A 19,420-nucleotide genomic window follows, 5' to 3' on the forward strand; every position below is an offset into this window, starting at 1 on the left:
CTAAACTTGAGTTTTGGAGCTTTCAGTGTTTGTTTGCCAAAGCTAACTCTAAACTCCGTTCCATAAAAGCCTATGTGTCCATGTACGCATAGGCTTTTAGCAGAGTTTAGGAGCTGCCGCGTTTACGTGAGCTTCGATCTCCCTCTCCTGAACACGAAAGAATAGATTTTGCTGTGTTTTGCTTTTTTCCGCTGCCGCAGTAAATATAGGCCAGTGTACATGAAGCCTAAGAATTGGTAAGCTGCAATATAATAAATGTTTACTTTTGGGATTAATACTACTTTTAATGAATTTTAGTGCACACAGACACAATATAATACCTAACTTTTTGGTAAAATATAAAAGATGATGTTATGCCAAGTAAATACATGCCAAACATGTCATGCTTTAAAATTTTGCACGCCCGTGGAACGGGGTCAAACTACAGTACATTAAATTATCTGTAGGCAACAATTTTAAAGCCTTTTACAGGTTACCATTTTAGATTTTACACAGAAGGCCTGGTGCTAGATTATTGCTCAGGCTCTGATGTTGGCGGTGAAGCCTCATATGTGTGGTGTGATCACTAGACCACTGTTTTTATATGCGTGCTGGTCTGATGCGTGCGTTTTACCTTTGCGCAGGGGGACAGGGGCGCTTTAACAAATGATTTTATTTAATATTTTTATTTTTACACTGTCTCTAAAAAAATTTTTATCCACATTGCTATCACAGGGGAGATGAACAACATTCATGGTCATGATATCATGGGCATTGACAGGTACTCTCTACTGAGAGATCTGGGGTCTACTAGACCCAGAATCTCTCCTTTGCTCTTAAAAGCATCAGATCAAACCAAGATCGGTTTTATCCAGTGCTTTCACAGGCATGTAACGGCCTGTTTACATTAAACCGAAACAGGAAGTGGCAAGATACTCATCACTTTCAGTTGCTTAGACCCTAGAAATGATGGAGGACGTTTCCGGTCCCTTGTCATCTCTATGGTCAGCCGGCAGAACCTGGAAGAAGGGGGGTGGGCATTCCACCTCTTGTAAAAGCAATCCAATGGCTAATGAGATTCCAGGATTACTTTTACATGAAAGAGCAACGCCCGCTGAAAAAAAAAAAAATTAAAAATAAGCTATCGGAATGGTACCTGTAGTTGCAGGCATCATCTTGGTATAAACCCCTTCAACCTGGCGATGTACTGGTACTTTGTGGAGACTGAAGTGGTTAACAAATTATACACCACAAATTAGAAGATTTGCTTTGATCTTGTTTACATTCCCATTACACAGTGAGGGTTTTGAGGATAAATATATCTAGAGCTGCAACTAACGATTATTTTCATAATCGATTAGTTGGCTGATTATTGTTTCGATTAATCAGTTAATAACCTTAAAAAAAGTGTGGTGTATAATTTTAGTTAATATGTAGTTTTAAAAAAAGGTAATTTATTCTTAAATATCCTTATGCAGTTGTAAATATAAATAACCAACTATATGGTTAGGGAGCAAAATATCAAATCCACTCTGAGAATAACAGACAGAAGAGATGTTCATTTTCAACCACAGTGACGGGAAAATTTGGAAATACAAAACTTGGTCAAAGGAATTTTCAGACAGTGTATGTGGTTTTCGTTCAGAAATGACATTCATCTTAAAAACAAGTGAAAATTTCAAACAACATTCTTTCATTCAGCGAATGTACAAATATTTTTCTGAAAATTGATCGGTGTGGCCAGCATAAGGCTCGGTACACACCTATGCAGTTTGCTTTTGATCTGTTTCTGCAGTGCTTTTTGCTGTGCGTTTTGATTTTTGTGCATGTTTTTGCTGCGATTTGCATTTTGCTTTATTTTGGCCAATTTGTTGTTGGGCAGATTAAAAAGCACAAATTGCTGCAAAAACGCATTACATGCTTTTCTGCAGCTTCTCTATTGAAGTATATTGAACCAAAAAAGCACCGTTTTGCTTGAACGTGTCCCATAGGAAACCATGTAAATGAACTGCAGTGCGTTTCTGCAAAAAGCACCTAAAAACACATAGGCGTGAACCAGGTCTAAGACATTTAGTAACATAATGGGGTTAAAAAAACAAAAATTGGCCCTTTAGAGTACAAACAAAAAGCAAATAATAACTACTGTAAGGGGTTCATTTTTTTTACTGTAGAACTGTGTAAGTAATATATTTACAGTAGCGATTATTTGCTTTTTTTGTACTATAAAGGCCTCATTTTAGTTTTTCTTTAACCCCATTATGTTACTGGCCGATTAATCGATTATGAAAATAGTAATCGATTAATTTCATAATCGATTAGTTGTCGATTAATCGATTCGTTGTTTCAGCCCTAAATATATCTTTGCGGTTTAGTTTAAAAGCTGAGAAATTTAAAAGTATATTATTTCTTGTCTTTCACCTTCATAGCATAATTTCTTCAGAATCAACAAGTCGCCCAAGAAAGCCATGTAATTGTACGAAGTCATTGTGCCTGAAACTGTAAGTACTTTATTCTTTGTACTCGTTCAGAAGCTGCTGATTTTCATATATTGCATATTTATGCAAACAAGATATCTATATCATATTTTATAAGAAAACAAAACACAGGGATCTGTTTATAAGGCAGGCGTATGGCAGTGCTGCGACGCCTATACAAGGGGCAGCGCTATGCTTTACAAATGTGCTTAGTCATTTGCTTTAGGATTCCAAAGGTAGCAAAGCTTCATTCAAATGGATAAAAGAATCTGTGAGGAGGAGATTCAAGTCATGATCTGTCAGTAATGTGACTGGCCTCTCAATCTATCCAATTGCTTTGCAACATTTTGCAGAGAACATTTCAGGGGACACTGCAGTCTGTAGTTTATGAATGAGTCATAAATGCAAGTGCGGTGTTGAGTAAACATTGCCGTTTCTTATGAGATGGTGCCTGTTAAAAATGGGGTTTACTTATAACTGATGATGCCCCTACTTTAAGTACTGTAAGTGTGTTAAAGCCCAACTTCTGGCACAGTGATTTTTTTTTTTTTTAACGTTTTTTTTTTACCAGAGTGGATTTGGTTTAAATCATGATTTAAATTACTAGTAAAAAGGCTTGATTTAAATCAACTCAATTTAAATCATAATTTTTAAAGAGCAACTATCATCTCTGTCCCGCAGCGGCTCCTCCTTGACCCACCGACAGTCCCATTCACTTTAATGGGATGGCTGCTGATGTGGCAGTGACACAACAAGGTGAGGGATGTGGCGGCAGCAGGTGAGTGGATGCCCGCTAACAGGCGCTGCCATGATGGATCTGAAATGACAGGTGCTCTTTAAATGTAAGGACTCATTCTTGCAGAAAATAGGGCAAATTTGTGTGGATGTTTGTCATATGGCTCAGCGAACGTTTTATACATAAACCCCTAGGTCTTTTTTCCATATGGGCTCTGACTTTCTTTCTTGCAATATGCTTTAAAATGTACACCGAGCTACACATGCAAAATAGATTTTTTTACTCATACATTACAGGACACAGGACACTTCATTATTGCTGCTGCTTTGAGGTGAATGGACACTGGCCAAACAAGGCAGGAAGACCCCACCCAAGCATAACCCCTCCCAGATTAGCTAAACCTAAGTTTTTAGCTTGTGTCCTTAGGTGATATATGTGTCTACAGATGAACTAGGATGGCCTGTAATGTTGCCAGTTGGCATTGGGTCCTATGAGCACAATCTCCAGGGTAAAGACTGCCATGTGACCTTATTGTTGTCGGGGTGCAGGTTTGTGGCAGTGATCAACACCCCCCCCCCCCCCCGAAGGGAAGTATAGTTCCCAAAGGCAATGAAAGGCCCAACCACCATTGGGTGAAGATCGGGCTAGCTGGACTAAATTTCTATAAAAAGCACTACACCGCAGTAGCGGTGTTCAAATGGGATGGATCGGCATGGTGCATGTGCGTAGTGATGTCACCATTTGTGACTGTGCGTGTGCGGACACCATTTTGCCTGCTTCTCACAAGCAGCTACATGTTGAGCCTTTTTTTAAATTTATCAAACAATGTTTTATTGATTAACTGGTGCATACATGTAATATTTGCTGTAACATACAAACTTGACAACATGTACATATATAATTCCAAAGTCTATACATATGCTGAATAGTACATTATGTTCATTCTGCGAAAATATTCAGTAATCATACATAGAATTTTAGTAACTATGCAACAAGATGTATCTTCAAGGAAACATTCCAAACTAAAATTGGTTGCATTATACACAGGTATCAGATTCTTGGAGCCAACGATCCCATATCTTATTGTACTTAGCAGGACAGCCTCTATTAATATATATACATTTCTTATACGGCAGGGTGTTATTCACTTCGACCTTCCATTACACTAGTTTAGGAGACATCTGTCTCATCCATTTTTTGGCTATAATCTTTCTTGCTGCAAAGAGTGTTTCATGGAGAAATGTTTTTGTGTATTTGTCAATTGTATCTGGAATTATACCTAAAAGACACTGTTTTGGATCTAGTGCTAGGGGTGAGCCCATTGTATCATGGAGGAATGTCACAATTTGTTCCCACAGACCCTGAATCTTAGGACGTGTCCATATCGGATGGAAAAAGGTGCCAGTCTCTTTCCCACACATCAGGCATGTGGTGGATTGTGTGCGTTTATATCTTGCCACTCTGAGGGGTGTGAGATATGCCCTATGAAGAATGCAAAGCTGCGACAGGCGATCTGATAATTTGGGGGACACCTCCCTACAAGACTCCAGTGCCTCGCCCCACTCCTCATCCTCTATTGGTCCCACATCTCTTTCCCATCTTGGTTTAAGAGCATATGCTATTCTAGTAGACACAGGGGTTAAGAGCATGTTATAAAAAGCTGAAATCAATTCATGTGGGTCTGTGTTCTTAATTACTGCCATTAGAATATTAGGTGTAGGGCTTGGGAGGGAATCAGGAAACTGTGATTTCGCCGCATGACGGACTTGTAAGAATCTAAAGAACATTTGATTCGGAATTGTAAATTCTGCTTTAAGTGAATCAAAAGTTTTTAGATGTCCGTCTTTTATTAAGTGGTGCAGATAAAATATTCCCTGTATGGACCATATAAATGTGTCTTGTATTTTGTTGAATTCAGGAAGATTCTTGTTGTGCCATACTGGCATGTAATCATTGAACTGTGGGATTTCAAGTTTAGAGGTAGCCAAGTCCCAAATTTTCCTGTAGTGATATAACATAGAGAATCTATTGTCCCCTAATTCCATCCCTCCTGAGCCTGATGCTATAGCGTATATCGAGTCCTTGGTTTGTTGTGCCCACCTTGGACATAGGAGCGTGAGAAACCTCTCGCTATCCGTTTTATCCAAATGAAAAAGTTGTGACAACTGTGATGCAATGTAATATAGGTTAAAGTCCGGGAGAGCTGTGCCACTGAGGTCAGCCTGATTTTTGAGAGTTTGCCATGCCAGTTTATGTCTGTTAGCGCCCCACAGGAATGGCTTAAGAAGGGACTCTAGAGATTTTAAAGTGCTTCAAGGGTAGGTAAACCGGAGAGTGCCATAGAACATACAGAATTTTAGGGAGTAAGATCATTTTAATTAAATTTATGCGGCCCCAAGTCCCAAGTGGGAGTTTGGACCAAACCCGGATTTTGTTTTTAACCATGGAAATGAGAGGGTCTATGTTTAGGGATACGTAATCTGCAGGGGATCTGGATATATGGATCCCTAAATATTTGAGAGCATCAACTCTCTGAAGCGCGGTAGTCTAGCTTGGGATTCTGGGGGTGGGAAGCTATCAATTGGTAGAATTTGCGACTTATCCCAATTGATTTTCAATCCCGAAAATATTCCAAATTGTTCGATCGTATGGAGTGCGGTATATAGAGATGGGCCTGAGTCCGCTAAATACAATAGTGTGTTGTCGGCATACATGCTGATTTTTTCGATTAGAGAGCCCAGTCTTAGGCCTCTAATCTCCGGCTTCATTCGAATGGATATCGCCAGGGGTTCTGCCTCAAGGGCATACAATAATGGGGACAAGGGGCAGCCCTGTCTCGTACCTCTGCTGAGGTCAAACGTCCGAGATGACCATCCATTAGCCACCACCCTGGGTGCCTGGTATAGCAATTGAACCCATTTGATAAATTTCGGACCAAAGCCATAACCCTCTAGACATCTCCAGAGATACCTCCACTCCACCGAGTCGAAGGCTTTTGCTGTGTCTAAAGTTACCACAACTCGTGTGCCAACCTCCTCGTGTGTAGCCTGTAAGTTCATATAAAGTTTTCTGAGATTGAACGAGGTGTTGCAACCAGGCATAAAACCTGCCTGATCTGTATGTATTAGTGATAAAATAACCTGATTAAGCCTAATAGATAGCACTTTGGCGAGTATTTTAATATCAACCTGTAAAAGGGATATTGGGCGATGGGACTCCGGGTATCCCGGATCTTTTCCTGGTTTGGGAATGAGGACTATTATTGCCTCTGTCATAGATGGGGGTAAAGTCCCAGTCTCGAAGAGGTGATTGTATAAGGTTAACAATTTAGGGGTTAATATTTCGCTGTATTGCGAATAAAACTCAATTGGGAGTCCGTCTGATCCTGGGGATTTAGACCTGGCAAAACTGGCAATGGCAATTGTAATTTCGTCTGTAGTGAGGGGTGCCTCTAATAGGTCTATCTGTTCCTCTGTTAGCTGTGGGAAAACCACCTTCTCAAGAAAGGTGGACATTGATTGTGTTTCAGTAGGAGCTATTGTTTTATACAAGTCAGTAAAGAAAGCCCTGAAGATAGATGTAACACTAGGTGGGTCTGTTATTTGTCCTCCTCCAGTGCCATGCAGTGTGATCACCACAGGGGGCCTATCTTCACTGTGCACTAAGTAGGCCAACAACTTGCCGCCTTTTCCCCGTACTCAAACATTTTTTTGTCTGGAGAAAAAAAGTTTTTGTCTGGCTTTCTGGTATTGTAACTGGGTAACTACTCTGGTTTGTAATTTTAGCAGATCCGCATTTACGGGGGTTGGAGTGGTAGCAAAGTCTTTTTCAGCAGAGGATAAATCCTCCACGCCTTACCGAGGGCACTGGAGGAAGTTTGTCTTGATTTTATTAATAGTACTAATTAACGTGGAGCGAGCAAATAGTTTAAAGGAGTCCCATATTGCGGAGGGTGATGCTGACTCATCGTTCTCTATAAAGTAAAGTTTCCACTTATCCGTGAGCTCATCATCCTCCGGTAGAAGAGAGAGCCAAAATGGGTTTAAACGCCAAGACCGTGTTGGTTTTCTCTATGGGGATACTTAACGTAATCCAGTAAGGACTATGATCCGAGAATGTTCTGGGGCAGAAAACCGCCTCCAACAGTCTTGATATTAATCTGTGGGAAATTAATATGTAGTCTATGCGGGACATGGTATTGTGAGAGGATGAGAAACACTAGTATGATTTAGTCTGTGGGAACTTGTGACGCCATGTATCTGTTAAGTGGAAGGTGGATATAAGCTTAGAAAACCTAGTTTCATTGGGAGTATTAGGGGTGAGCGGAGTGAGCTGTAGTCTATCCAAGGTCGGGTTTAGTGTGGTATTAAAATCTCCTAGCCAAACTGCAGATATATCAGAGTGGCGGGTCATGAATGAAAATCCTTCTTTAATTATGGAGATGTTAAATGGGGGTGTACATAGAAAGCCAATATAAGTATGGGTTCTCCATATAATTTAGCTAGAATAAATATATAACGCCCCTGTGGATCAGTGGACAATTCACACAACTCAAAATGAACCGATTTGGCTATCAAGATTGAGACTCCCCTGGAATGGGATGTATGGGTAGAATGGTATGCCCATCCCACCCATGGTGGGCGGAGTGCCATCTGGATGCTCCCCTCCACATGCGTCTCTACCAAGACTGTCACATGAGCACGCTGTTTCTTAAGGAATGTGAAGACTGCTGCGCGCTTAAATTTCTCGCGCATGCCCCTCACATTCCATGTAAGAAATTTTAGGGATGCCATAAATAGAACCTTTTGGAATCTAAGAAAACAGTTATGTTAAGTAATTTACTCTTTATGTATGAAACATATAGGTTACTAGTATGTAAATCTTGTTGCATCAAACCTATAGCACATATTACATATGAACACTCACATGAGCACAGCATTCGAAGCGTTACCTGTTGTCTGCAGTCAGTATGCACAATCAAATTAAACCAAATTATAAACAGATGAACCCCCCCCCCGCCCTACACTATCCCAAACTGGTGCAGGCATATTCCCTCAACTTGTATCCAACTGGGAAACATTCCAACTTCGAGGTTACATAGGAAATGCAGTACAACTGGCTAAGGCTCCGGGTTTGGAGTAGAGTAAGAGATGTCATCCATAGTATTAGTACTAGATATAGTAAGGTTTCTCCATCTCCTTGTTTCCAATTGAGTGTATCTAATATGTTCCAGAAAAAATTCCAGTGATCATAGTGCTGCTTCCCAGTGGTGTGTGGGGTAAAGTCTCGCTGCACGATGCACGTTGCTGGTAGGACTTCTGCTCTTCCGGAGCCCCGGAAAGTAAGTGGACTCCCATACTATAAGGTCCAGAACTTGTATTTTATATACGCGCTGGTTTGTAAATGATTCCATATCATCACAAACCTTCTTTTTTTGCGGGTAGTAAGGAACGGTTTACATTCCCAAGTAGGCGGCAACAAAAAGGGTTACATACAGCAGCAGGGAACAATGCAGTCATATAACTCTGGTCAATGAACTCTTTCAGGAATGGTGCGACGTTCCAACCAGGAGATCACTTCTGCAGGATCTTCAAAAAAGAACGCACATCCGTCATGTTCTATACGGAGGCGTGCTGGAAAGAGCATGGAGTATTTGTATTGTAAATTCCTCAGCCTGCGCTTGGCCTCTGTAAAGCTCTGCCGACGGCGCTGTACCTCCGCTGAAAAATCTGGAAAAATGGCGACTTTGACATTCCCTACTGGGATATTGCCTTTCTCTCTTGCCATCCTCAGGGCTGTATCTCGATCTTTGTAATTGAGGAGTTCAGCTATGAAAGTGCGAGGAGGGGCTCCCTGCGGCGGGGGTCTGGCTGGCATACGATGTGCCCGCCCCACCGCAAACATAGGGGAAAAGGCCTCTCTCCCATAGGTGTTGATCAGTAGTTGTTCGAGGAACGTGGTTGTGTCCTTGCCCTCAGTCCCCTCTGGCAGACCGATCAGGCGTAAATTACATCATCTCAGCCTATTCTCCATGTCATCTTGTTTGGTAAGGAGTTGGTGTATTTGCCTTTGTACGCGGTCTGAGGATGTTTGTAGAGGTGGAATGGCGTCTTCAACTGTGCTCAGCCTGGTCTCAGCTTCCTTCACTCTATCTCTGAGCTTTTGAAAGTCTTGCCTAATAAGGGAAATATCCATCTTGACTTCCTCAATTTGTGCTGTGAGGGAAGTTCTACAGAAGGTGATTGCTTCAAGTAATTTGTCAGTATCACTCGTTGTTCGTTCGCCCCCCTCTGCTTTCTCGGAGGCCCCATCTTCCTCCATATCTTCTTTGTCTTGTCGGCGGTATTGGTCAAGTCTCACCGCCGCTGCCTTCTGTGCTTTGGTTGGTGACATACTTGGGGGGTCCGGTGAATTACTAAATGGGTCCCCAATATTGTTACAGCAGATTTAGTAGCCTGTGAGAAGGGAAAGGGTGCTGGCTAGAGTCACAGAGCCCCCAAGGTACCCGGGAATAAAGTCTGCCTCTACGTGACAAGTGCGTACTGGGTTGCCGTACCGTTTGGGGTACTAGTAGCCTAGATGCACAGTGCAGATTTTGAGGGTTCCCCAAAGGGAAAGTTTTTTTTTTTTTTTCCCCAGAAAGAATTGAAAAGGCAGCAGATTAGAAGTGCAGCACAGGCCGGGTCTGTGAGTGTGCTAAGATGGCTGCCGGCCTCAGTGTGTAGGCCGAAGCCTCAGTTTTGCCTAAATGTGGCCGCCGCTCCTTCAGGGGTATTGGGGGCCAGAGGAAGTCTGTATATGAGGGGATAGGTATGTTCTAGGTCCCCTAGGAGGTTTTTCCTTAATTAGGCAGCGGCAGGCACAGCTATCTTAATGGGGGCTGGGTGTAGAGGTGGACCAAGATGGCCACGGACCTCCGGGAGTAGGCCGAAGCCGCGGACTTGCCTGAGACCGGCCGCCGTTCGGGCCGCCGTTCATCCTGCTGCTGAAATGGACAGCTCAGCGTGTGGTGGATGTTCTGGGGAGGTTGATCCAGCGGATGGTGCGGTATGGGATGTCCAGGATTAATTACAGCAGGAGTAATGGACGGAGCTCAGGAGATGCACGTCCTACTCCATGCTGTGTCAGGCCACGCCCCCCCACATGTTGAGCCTTTTAAACTTTTGTACAGTACAGCTCCAGAGGTTCAACTGCTCTCAGCCTCATCCCCAGCACAGTTGCAGCAGGCTACAGCACAATTGGCGCTAGGGCACAACAAGTATTGTCACTCTTGTCTGCATTGGGGTCACTTGCCACTTAGGAGTTCTGGTTTGGCCTGACACTTTTAGCTTGGAGGCCACTCCTCTATAGGGTATTGAAAGCCAATAAAACCTTAGCAGGCAATGCCCTTGCACAGGCAAAAAGTTTGGGGGAATGAAAAATTGGGTGGGATTCCTAATCCCTTCTATCAGGTAGGGAGGACCCCCTGCACAGTTCTCCCTGTAACAGTTCCTCTAAGGGCTAGATTAGCTCTGAATACCTGCCCTTATCTGGTTCTCACTGGTTTCGAATGCCTGGGATGCAAGCAGGAGGATGAGGCATTAGAGGATACTCAGAGGAGGAAGCTGTAGAGGATCAGGTGCCCTCTATAGATGAATCTTCCCAGGAGGAATTTCAAGGTCCGGGGCCATCTCTGACACAGATTACCACAGTGGACTTCCTGGTGGATGTGGTGTATACTAACTTGATATTGCCACTTCTGGACTTTCTACTCTAAAAGTTACCTGGTTTGAGTCCTGGTAGCCACCAAAACAAGCCAAATCCTTCCCAGTGCACCCTCACTTGCAGGACTTAACGTATGCCGATTTGGCTAACCTGGGTTAGACAGAGGAAGCAATTTACTTAGCAATACCTGATGGAGGAGGCATTCTACAAGAGACGGGGTCCTATGGTTGTTAACCTGGCTACTTCCCACTTGAATAAAAGGCCCTCATGATCCATATGGATGAGGTCCCTTCTTTAAGGTGTGCTTCTCTCTGGTAGGAGTGGCTCTGCAGCCTGCAGTGGATGCAATGGAAGTGTGCCAAGCCCTCAAAGCATATGCTTTGTTCCAGAGAATTGAATCCAGGGGCTCCTGCTGTATGGCATTTCCTGTAAGATTTTTCAAGAGCATTGAGTTTCTCAGTAAATGCCTTTAAAAATTCCAGAAGGCAGCTTTCTTGGTTGGGTACCATGTCTGTTCACATAAGCAGGGTTGTATGGCTCAAATGTCTGTCAGCGGTACTTCTCTGCAGGAAGCACATTGAGAGGATTTTCTTTGAGGGCAAACACTTGTTTGGACCATACTTGGATGCCTGTTGGGAAAAGCATTTTCTTCACACTGAAGAATGTGGTGAAGGTGACAGGTCAGAAACTGGGGATGCCTTCTGAATCAAAGAAGAGTTCCTTTTGTAAGCAGCAAGTCTCGGACAGAGTTTCCCTGCTTTGCCCCTCCACACTTACTCCACAAAGGCATATGTGGAACCACAAAAAAGAGGTTTCTTGCATCTCTGGAAAGGCTGATGTCTTATGGCTTCTATTCCAGCTTGTTTACAGTTCCCAGGCCAAACAAAGATGTCTGGCCTATCAAAAGTCACAAGTCCCTGAAACCACAAAATTCAGGATGGAATTCACCCAGTTGGTGCTTGGTTCGCCTCATCAGAGGGAATTTATTGGTATCAGTGGATATCAAGGTTGCCTATTTACACATCCTGATTTTCTGGCCTCATCAAGGGTTTTTTTTGCAATTCGCAGTGGAGGATGCCACTATCTGTTTGTGGTGTTGCCTTTCATCCTATCACCCCCCCCCCCCCCAGAATGTGGTATTGGCTCTGGTTCTGGGGTTGGCGAGCACCTGAATATTCATTGCGGGTTATCTGGATGACCTGCTTCTCTTGGAGCAATTGACTCAGAAGCTGATGTCAAATATCCAGTAGATGGTATAGGTCCTGGAAAGGTTCAATTTAGTGTTTGGTTACCACACAACGTCTGGAGTTTCTAGGTTTGGTTCCCAAAATAGTTAATTTAGGCCCGTATGGAGGTACTGGTAGAAAGATGGTAACCACCTTTGATTCCATCCCTTATTCCTAGTTTTATTTAAAAGCTCTTTAATTGTGTATCTGTCGGTATAGGATGACCATCAGGAGTCCTTGAACTTGCTCATACTCCCAGGAGCAGGTAGGGAGCAGGTCGGCTCTGGAATGATTAATATGCACGCAGACGCTGGATACGGGAAAGTCTTTTTTTCCAATGAACTTTAAGGTCTTGGTGATAGATGCCAGCCAGTTGGCCTAGGGAGGTATTTCAGAAAACCTCTTCGTTTGGGCAGCATGGCTGTAAGAGGAGTGGAATTTACCAGTCAACATTCTGGAACTTTGGGTAAACCTGTGGACTCCCTGTAAGGGTGCAGTCAGACAATGCCACGACACACTGGGGTTTATTTACTAAAGCTAGAGAGTGCAAAATCAGTCTCACTTCTGTAGAGAAACCAGTCAGCTTCTAACCTCAGCTTGTTCAATTAAGCTTTGGTAATAAAACCTGGAAGTTGATTTGTTTTGATGCAGAAGTGAGACTGGTTTTGGACTCTCTAGCTTTAGTAAATAAACCTCATTGCTCAAGAAGAAACAGACCTGCTCTTTTCTTGGGGGGGAAACATGTTCCATTCCTCAGGCCTATGGTATTAAGGGCAAGAGTCCACCTTTGCCTATTAGGACCCATTCCACCAGGAGTGTCAGTGCTTTCTGAGAAATCCAGCATCAAGCTTCTGTTGCTCAAGTTTAGAAAGCTGATACCTGGTGTTACACATTTACAAGTTCTAACAGATTGATGTCTATGCAGATGCCAGTTTTGAGCAAAAGATTTTGTAGGCAGTTTTGTAGTGGCATTCTCCCCTCTTCTGTTTTGGGCATGTTGGCCTTGTTGTAGTATTGCTCACCCCTCATGTTCAGTGCTTTGGGACATCCCCAAGTAGTCATGAATATGAAGCATCCTTTGTCCTGTGATGTACAATTAAAAAGTTAGAATTTTTGGTAACTAACAATGATGATCAATCACTTCACATGTGTACTGCATCAAAACAATCACCACAATTGTGCTAGTTTTTCAGCATGCATTGCAAGTTATGTAATCTTTTGGGAATAAAGTGCAATTAAATAATATTTAGACTTGGATTTTTTAATTCATTTTTATTTATTTTAGCTATTGTGACTGCTTTGCGAATGGAGAGTTTTGCAACAACTGCAACTGTACAAATTGCTACAATAACTTAGAACATGAAAATGAAAGACAAAAAGCAATCAAGGTGAGAAAAGTGGAATTTTTTTAGTAAATGGATTTTAGATGTATTTATTGATCCTTTTGTATGCATTGATTTTAATAACTGCCTGATTTTTTTCCCATGATGTAACTTTAATTAAAGCAGCAACATTGCTGATGAATGTTTCAATAAGTTTGATTTATTGCACCCTTTTCTGTTTTTTTTTTTTTTTTTTTTTTTTTTTTTTATATAAATATTTATTCCTCGTACCTACAGCCTCTTTGCATTTTCCTATCTGCTTCTAGGCTTGTCTAGATAGAAATCCTGAAGCTTTCAAACCAAAAATTGGTAAAGGAAAGGAAGGAGAGTCTGATAGAAGACACAGCAAAGGCTGCAACTGTAAACGTTCTGGATGTTTAAAAAACTACTGTGAATGTTACGAGGTAAGGTTGATTTCCTGAGGTATAGAGAGTAATCTGAACAAACCGTACTGCTTTGAAGGTCTAGTTTAGGTCTAAAATATGCAAACTGTATCATTTCATTGTGTGGGTTTCTTTCTTTTGGGATGTGAGGACCGGCCGAGATTCCAACCATTTATGGGCAGGCTGATTGTACCCAAGTTGATTGATCGCTCAACTTGGGTACAACCAACATGTTGGATTTTTCGTGTGAATAATGCCGAGGTTATAGCCACTAGCAGTGATCACTGTGTGTTCCCTGGGGTGGACAGCTCACTTGCGGGTTCCCTTTATTAAGATGCTGGTGCCTGGACCCAAAGCCCATTGAAGAATTGGCTTGGGTGAAGACAGCGCTGGATCCCTGGTCAGGCAAGTGTCCTTATATTAAAAGTCAGCAGCTACAGTATTTGTAGCTGCTGACTTTTAATTTTTTGAGGGGGAGACTGGAGCTCCTCTTTAAAGCCTGAGGGTCAGCGTGACAGCCAGGCAACTTTTTATTTCAAAAATGAGAAGTCTGCATTGGTAACCTCCATGTTTCTCTCGAGAAAGGTTTACATTAATTGTTGTTGCAACAATGCTGTTTTAGTAAAATTTGTTACCGTTCAAGATCGTAGAAGTTAATAGATCTACACTGCCCTTCTGTTGTTGGAAAGTCCTTTCCCAGTGCATTTATTTAAATTTCAATAGCATGATTTTAATACTTTAGTAACCGATTTCATTGCTGTTTGCTTTCTCTCCACTTATGATGTCTGTCTGTTTTTTTCCCACAGGCTAAAATCATGTGCTCCTCAATATGTAAGTGCATAGGTTGCAAAAATTTTGAAGAGAGCCCAGAACGTAAAACATTAATGCATCTGGCAGATGCAGCAGAAGTGAGAGTGCAGCAACAAACTGCAGCCAAAACTAAGCTCTCCTCACAGATCTCAGATTTGCTCACAAGGCCAGCACCATCACTAACAAGTGGTGGGGGAAAGTAAGTGGTTTATTTTACAATTTTATATCTTTTGAATTTCAAGGTTGTCACATATAAAATAAAATCACAACGGTTTAAAAGTCTGTTGTAGTTTCATGTATCATCCATAGATTCTTGTAAACTGTTCTAAAGTTTTTTGATAAAATGTGCACAAGATAGATTGGAATGCAATAGGTGTATACACATCAGGTGTAGACAACAAATGGCAGGCAGATTTCCTCAGCTGGCAGTGAATAGACCCAGAGGTGTTTCAAGACCTGTGTCTCGGGTGAGGGACACCAAATGTGGACCTCCTAGCCTGCAGGTTCAACAGCAAACCTGGTCAAGTTTGTCTCCAGGTAAAGGGATCCTTGAAGAGAAGCAGTGGATGCCCTGGTGGCTGTGTAGGATCAGTGCAACCTCATCTGTGTATTAGACCCCATGCACACAGGACATTTTAAAAAACTCTTTCTGGACGTTTGATTGCTGACAGGAAAACGTGCCTTTACATTGCTCGCCTTTAACAGTGTTTTTGGGCGTTTTTGTGTAATTACTCCAAGAATTAAAAATGCTGAACGTTGTTAAAAGCAAGTTTTATAGCATTCAGTGGTTTTTGTGGTCAAGGGATTGCTCCTGAACACAATTTTAAGGTGTTCAGAAAACAGCCCATAAACTCCCCTGCTGATAAACTGCTTAAAACATCCATGTGTGCGTGGACACATAGGATAACATAGAGGGGAGTTTAAGGGCAGTTAAAAAAAAAATGCCTAAACTTACAAATACATGAGTTTAAAAGCAGCAGTTTGCATGAGGCCTTCAGAAGGCATTCTGGTAACCCTGATTACTCTGGACTGGACTTGTTGTGGTACAGCAACTTGGTAAGACTAGACCTTTTGTGAGCACTGCCAGATTGGCAGGATCTTCTGTCACTGTGGGTGATTTTGCCATTCTTCTTCGTCGCTGGCTTTATTGGTGTGGCTGCTGAAGCCTAAGTTCTGAGGCACAGTGCTTCTCTGAGTCATTGATTCCTACAATGCTCAAAGCTAGGAAGTCTAGTTTCTAGAATAAAATCATGCAACGTATTGCTCCTTTGAAAAACACACTCGGTCTATGTGTATATATTTCGGCAGTGCACACAGCTCACAGCTAAGCACAAACTTGGTAAGACAAATGAAAACATTTACGCTCCTCTCCCTCTTCAAACTCCATATATAAAGAAAATCCATGCCATTGTCTAACAGAATTATGGGGTTATACACACAGGTCTAATGTCAATTCTCTAGATATACAAAGGTTACACTATATATAAAGTCTGTACCCTGTACTTAACATTGCTGCTATGGAGTTTACAAAAATTCTCACATAAGTGTCATTCACAGGTATCAAATAGTCTGTTTATTCCAGCATTACCTTCAAACAGCCTCTCCAGTTATATTGGAGGAACTACAGATCCCACGGAGGAGTTAAGAGACTAAACAGTCAATGCAGCATGTGTACCTTCATTGCCCAAGAGGCATGCTAAAATCCACAGCTAACACTGATACTTTGGAATCCACAATATGTAAAGTCTAATATAAGTGTCATCCAAACATATCGATCAGTCTATTCGTGTATAAAGCATTAGTACTTTCAAAAAGTGTTCCCAGTATGTTAATTCCTCCCTGGGATTTGTAGTTCCTCCAATATACTTGAACTGCCTACACAGAATGCGCACTCTCAGCACCACGCAAGTCCATAGGCATTCTGGCTTTCCTAAGTGCCACCAACATTAAAAGGAAAAGGCACCTCTCCTTGAAGCTGGATTCCCTTTTTTCATCCCAGATGAACCCTGAAAAGTGGCACCGGCTTTTTTGTTTCATCTTCTCTGAATGGCGCAAACAGACCATCGTTTAACCATATGGTCTCAAGGATCGGGTTCCACCCTTTCCTGTCAAGGTGCTCTCTATTGAATCTTTGAGCACTTGTTGGGTATTTTTGCATTAAGCAACTGTTTTGCAGATTTGCAATGCTGCCACTTGTCTAAGTTCAACCAGGTAGGTGTTTTAGCCCCATCTGATGCCAACTTCAAGGGTGAGGTCCTTTAGGTGGCTCTTTGAGCTGTAGATGTCCCCAGTGACCTGTTAACATTTGATTGCTGTGTTGTCTATCCCTCAGTTGGACTGCTTTTGGACGTGCCACTGGTTAAAAAAATTCCTGACCTTCAGTGAACAAGAAAGAAAATGGGGTTTTTGTACTCACTGTAAAATCTTATCCGTGGAGTCCATGGAGGTCCCAACTGTCTATGTTTTTGATCATGCTCTTGGTACTTCACAACAAAACTGAGGTATTCTGGTAGTAGAAGGAATTATCCTAGGCTGACTTGCAGTTTCTGTTTACAAGTGTGTAATGCTCCTGTAGACGTCAGTAAAATCCAAAGTTTAAAGACTTCTTCCCATGTCCCTCAATGAACTCCAAAAAAAGGATATTACAGTGAGTACAAAACTCTTATTTTCTCTATTCAATATACACAGCTGTTTATCAGACATTTGGCTTCATAACACAGTGTGCAGCAGAAGAAAGCTAGAAGCTTTAAAAAAGCAACCTCAGAGGCCAGCACTATTTGATGGTTAATCCCCACCAACTGACCGTGTCCATGATTAAGGACAGTCCCCCACCCAGCAACTGAGAACCTTATTCATGGGTTTTTAAAAAACAAAAACAAATTTATTGTGGACAATGAAAGTCAGCCAAGCTCACTGAAAAGTTCTGTGTAGGGATGCACCGATATATCGGCTGCCGAAAATCATCGGCCGAAAATAGGGTTATCAGTGTTTTGCCAATAGAAAAAAAAAAGGTGCCGATTAATGGCATGCTGCGTTCCATTGACTTCCATGCAAAATCGTGTTTCGTTGACTTCAATGCAAAAACATCCCCTAGTGACTTCAATGCAAAATCATGTCCCATTGGCTTCAATGCAAAAACGACCCCCTATTGACTTCAATGAAAAATCACAGCCTATTGACTTCAATGCAAAAATGCCAGCCACATTAATTAAATGACTCATTGAGAAATCTTCAGTGCCTGTTCTCTTCCTGCCTCTGAACTTCTGGTGCTGCAGTGGTTAAGAGCTTTGGGTCCTCAGACAGAACAGCAGTCCAACGAATCTTTGATTACACACCTTATAGCATGATCTATGGGGGGGGGAGTCTGATCTGGTACTGGATTCTCTCCCCATTCATAGATTGCTCTCACTGCAGTGTTTGTGGTGCTATTTCATGTGTGGTGCTATGTGTTCATACAAGTGCATGCTCTAAGCGCACATTTGCATTCGTTTGTATGCGTGTAGTGACTGGGGTTCTTGAAAAAAATCTCCTAACAAGCCCCCTATTCAATAGCATGATGCAGTTGACAGGTCCTCTTTATGGAGATATCATGGGGTCTATTGGACCCCTCATATCACCTCTGCTGCAGCTAATCAAGGAACCCAAAGTGATGAATTGCTCATCACCTCCAGCTTCATTAATTGCAGAGTGATCAGGGAATAGATGTTCCTCAGTTTCCTCATGCTCGCTATCCTAAAGTAGTTTACCACCGTCCCTGGCTCCCCGGAGGAACAGGAGAGCCCGGAAACCATGGCGGGTGACCCTTTCTTAGTATCCAGATCATATTTTTATGACAACCGATCACCAGCTGAAAAAAAAAAAACAATACCAAGCTCATGGCTGCAGTATAATCGTACCTTGGCAGACAAGGGGTTAAAGGGGTTCTAAAGGTTTTTTTTTTTTTTTTTTTTAAATCACAAACATGGTATACTTGCCTACTCTGTGCAAGGGTTTTGCACACAGTGGCCCAGATCCTCCTCTTCTGGGGTCCCCCAGCGGCGCTCCTCTCCGCATTGCGTGCCCCCTCTGAGACCTACATTCCACGGGGCACACATGCAGGCACGCTCCCGAGTCCTGCTGCTGCATCTATTGACACCCCCGGCTCTCATGTCACTGGATTTGATTGACAGCAGTGGGAGCCAATGGCTGCTGCTGCTGCTGCTATCAATCTATCCAATAAGGCTCAAGACAGCAGCTGGAGCTGCTGTGCTCATTCTCGTCGCAGAAGAGGTAAAAGGGGGCTGCTGCACTACAAGAAGGTTTTTCACCTTAATGCATAGAATATACAACCTCTTTAAGGCTTGTAACCTGGAAATCTAACAGGTTTATGAGACCTCCATTTGAGAATAACGGCGAGATGCCCCTACAGAATTTGTCACAGAAAGGGGCTTTTCTGGTGGCCATTACATCGGCTAGGAGGGTCTCGAACATGGCAGCTTTCGTGTGCAAGCCTCTGTTCGAAGCGTTCTAAGGAGCTGCATGTAAAAAAAATGTTTTACCTTAATGCAGAGACTGCATTAAGGTAAAAAAAAAAGAAAACTTTAGCTTTTACAATCATATTTAAAATATTCCATTAAACTTGTTCTGTTTATATTTTTTTGATTAAATGCAAAAAATACCTGTTGATCATGCCAGAGATCCAGTGCTATCCTGTGTTTTGTGCATACTAAAACATTATCAGCTTAAA

The 19,420-nt window shown here is 42.3% G+C and overlaps 1 protein-coding gene across 2 annotated transcripts in view; it reads left to right on the forward strand.

Moving 5' to 3' along the window:
- Window positions 1-19,420, forward strand: part of LIN54 (lin-54 DREAM MuvB core complex component) — an 84,115-nt gene that overhangs the window by 55,517 nt on the left and 9,178 nt on the right. For both annotated transcript variants that reach the window (XM_073597853.1, XM_073597854.1), the window contains 4 exons: window positions 2,406-2,477; window positions 13,405-13,507; window positions 13,768-13,905; window positions 14,691-14,893. In XM_073597853.1, the coding sequence (XP_073453954.1) occupies window positions 2,406-2,477; window positions 13,405-13,507; window positions 13,768-13,905; window positions 14,691-14,893 (516 nt within the window). The remainder of the gene's footprint in view (window positions 1-2,405; window positions 2,478-13,404; window positions 13,508-13,767; window positions 13,906-14,690; window positions 14,894-19,420) is intronic.

The sequence above is a fragment of the Aquarana catesbeiana genome, linkage group LG01 (genome assembly GCF_042186555.1).
Source record: "Aquarana catesbeiana isolate 2022-GZ linkage group LG01, ASM4218655v1, whole genome shotgun sequence".
Lineage (NCBI taxonomy): Eukaryota > Metazoa > Chordata > Amphibia > Anura > Ranidae > Aquarana > Aquarana catesbeiana.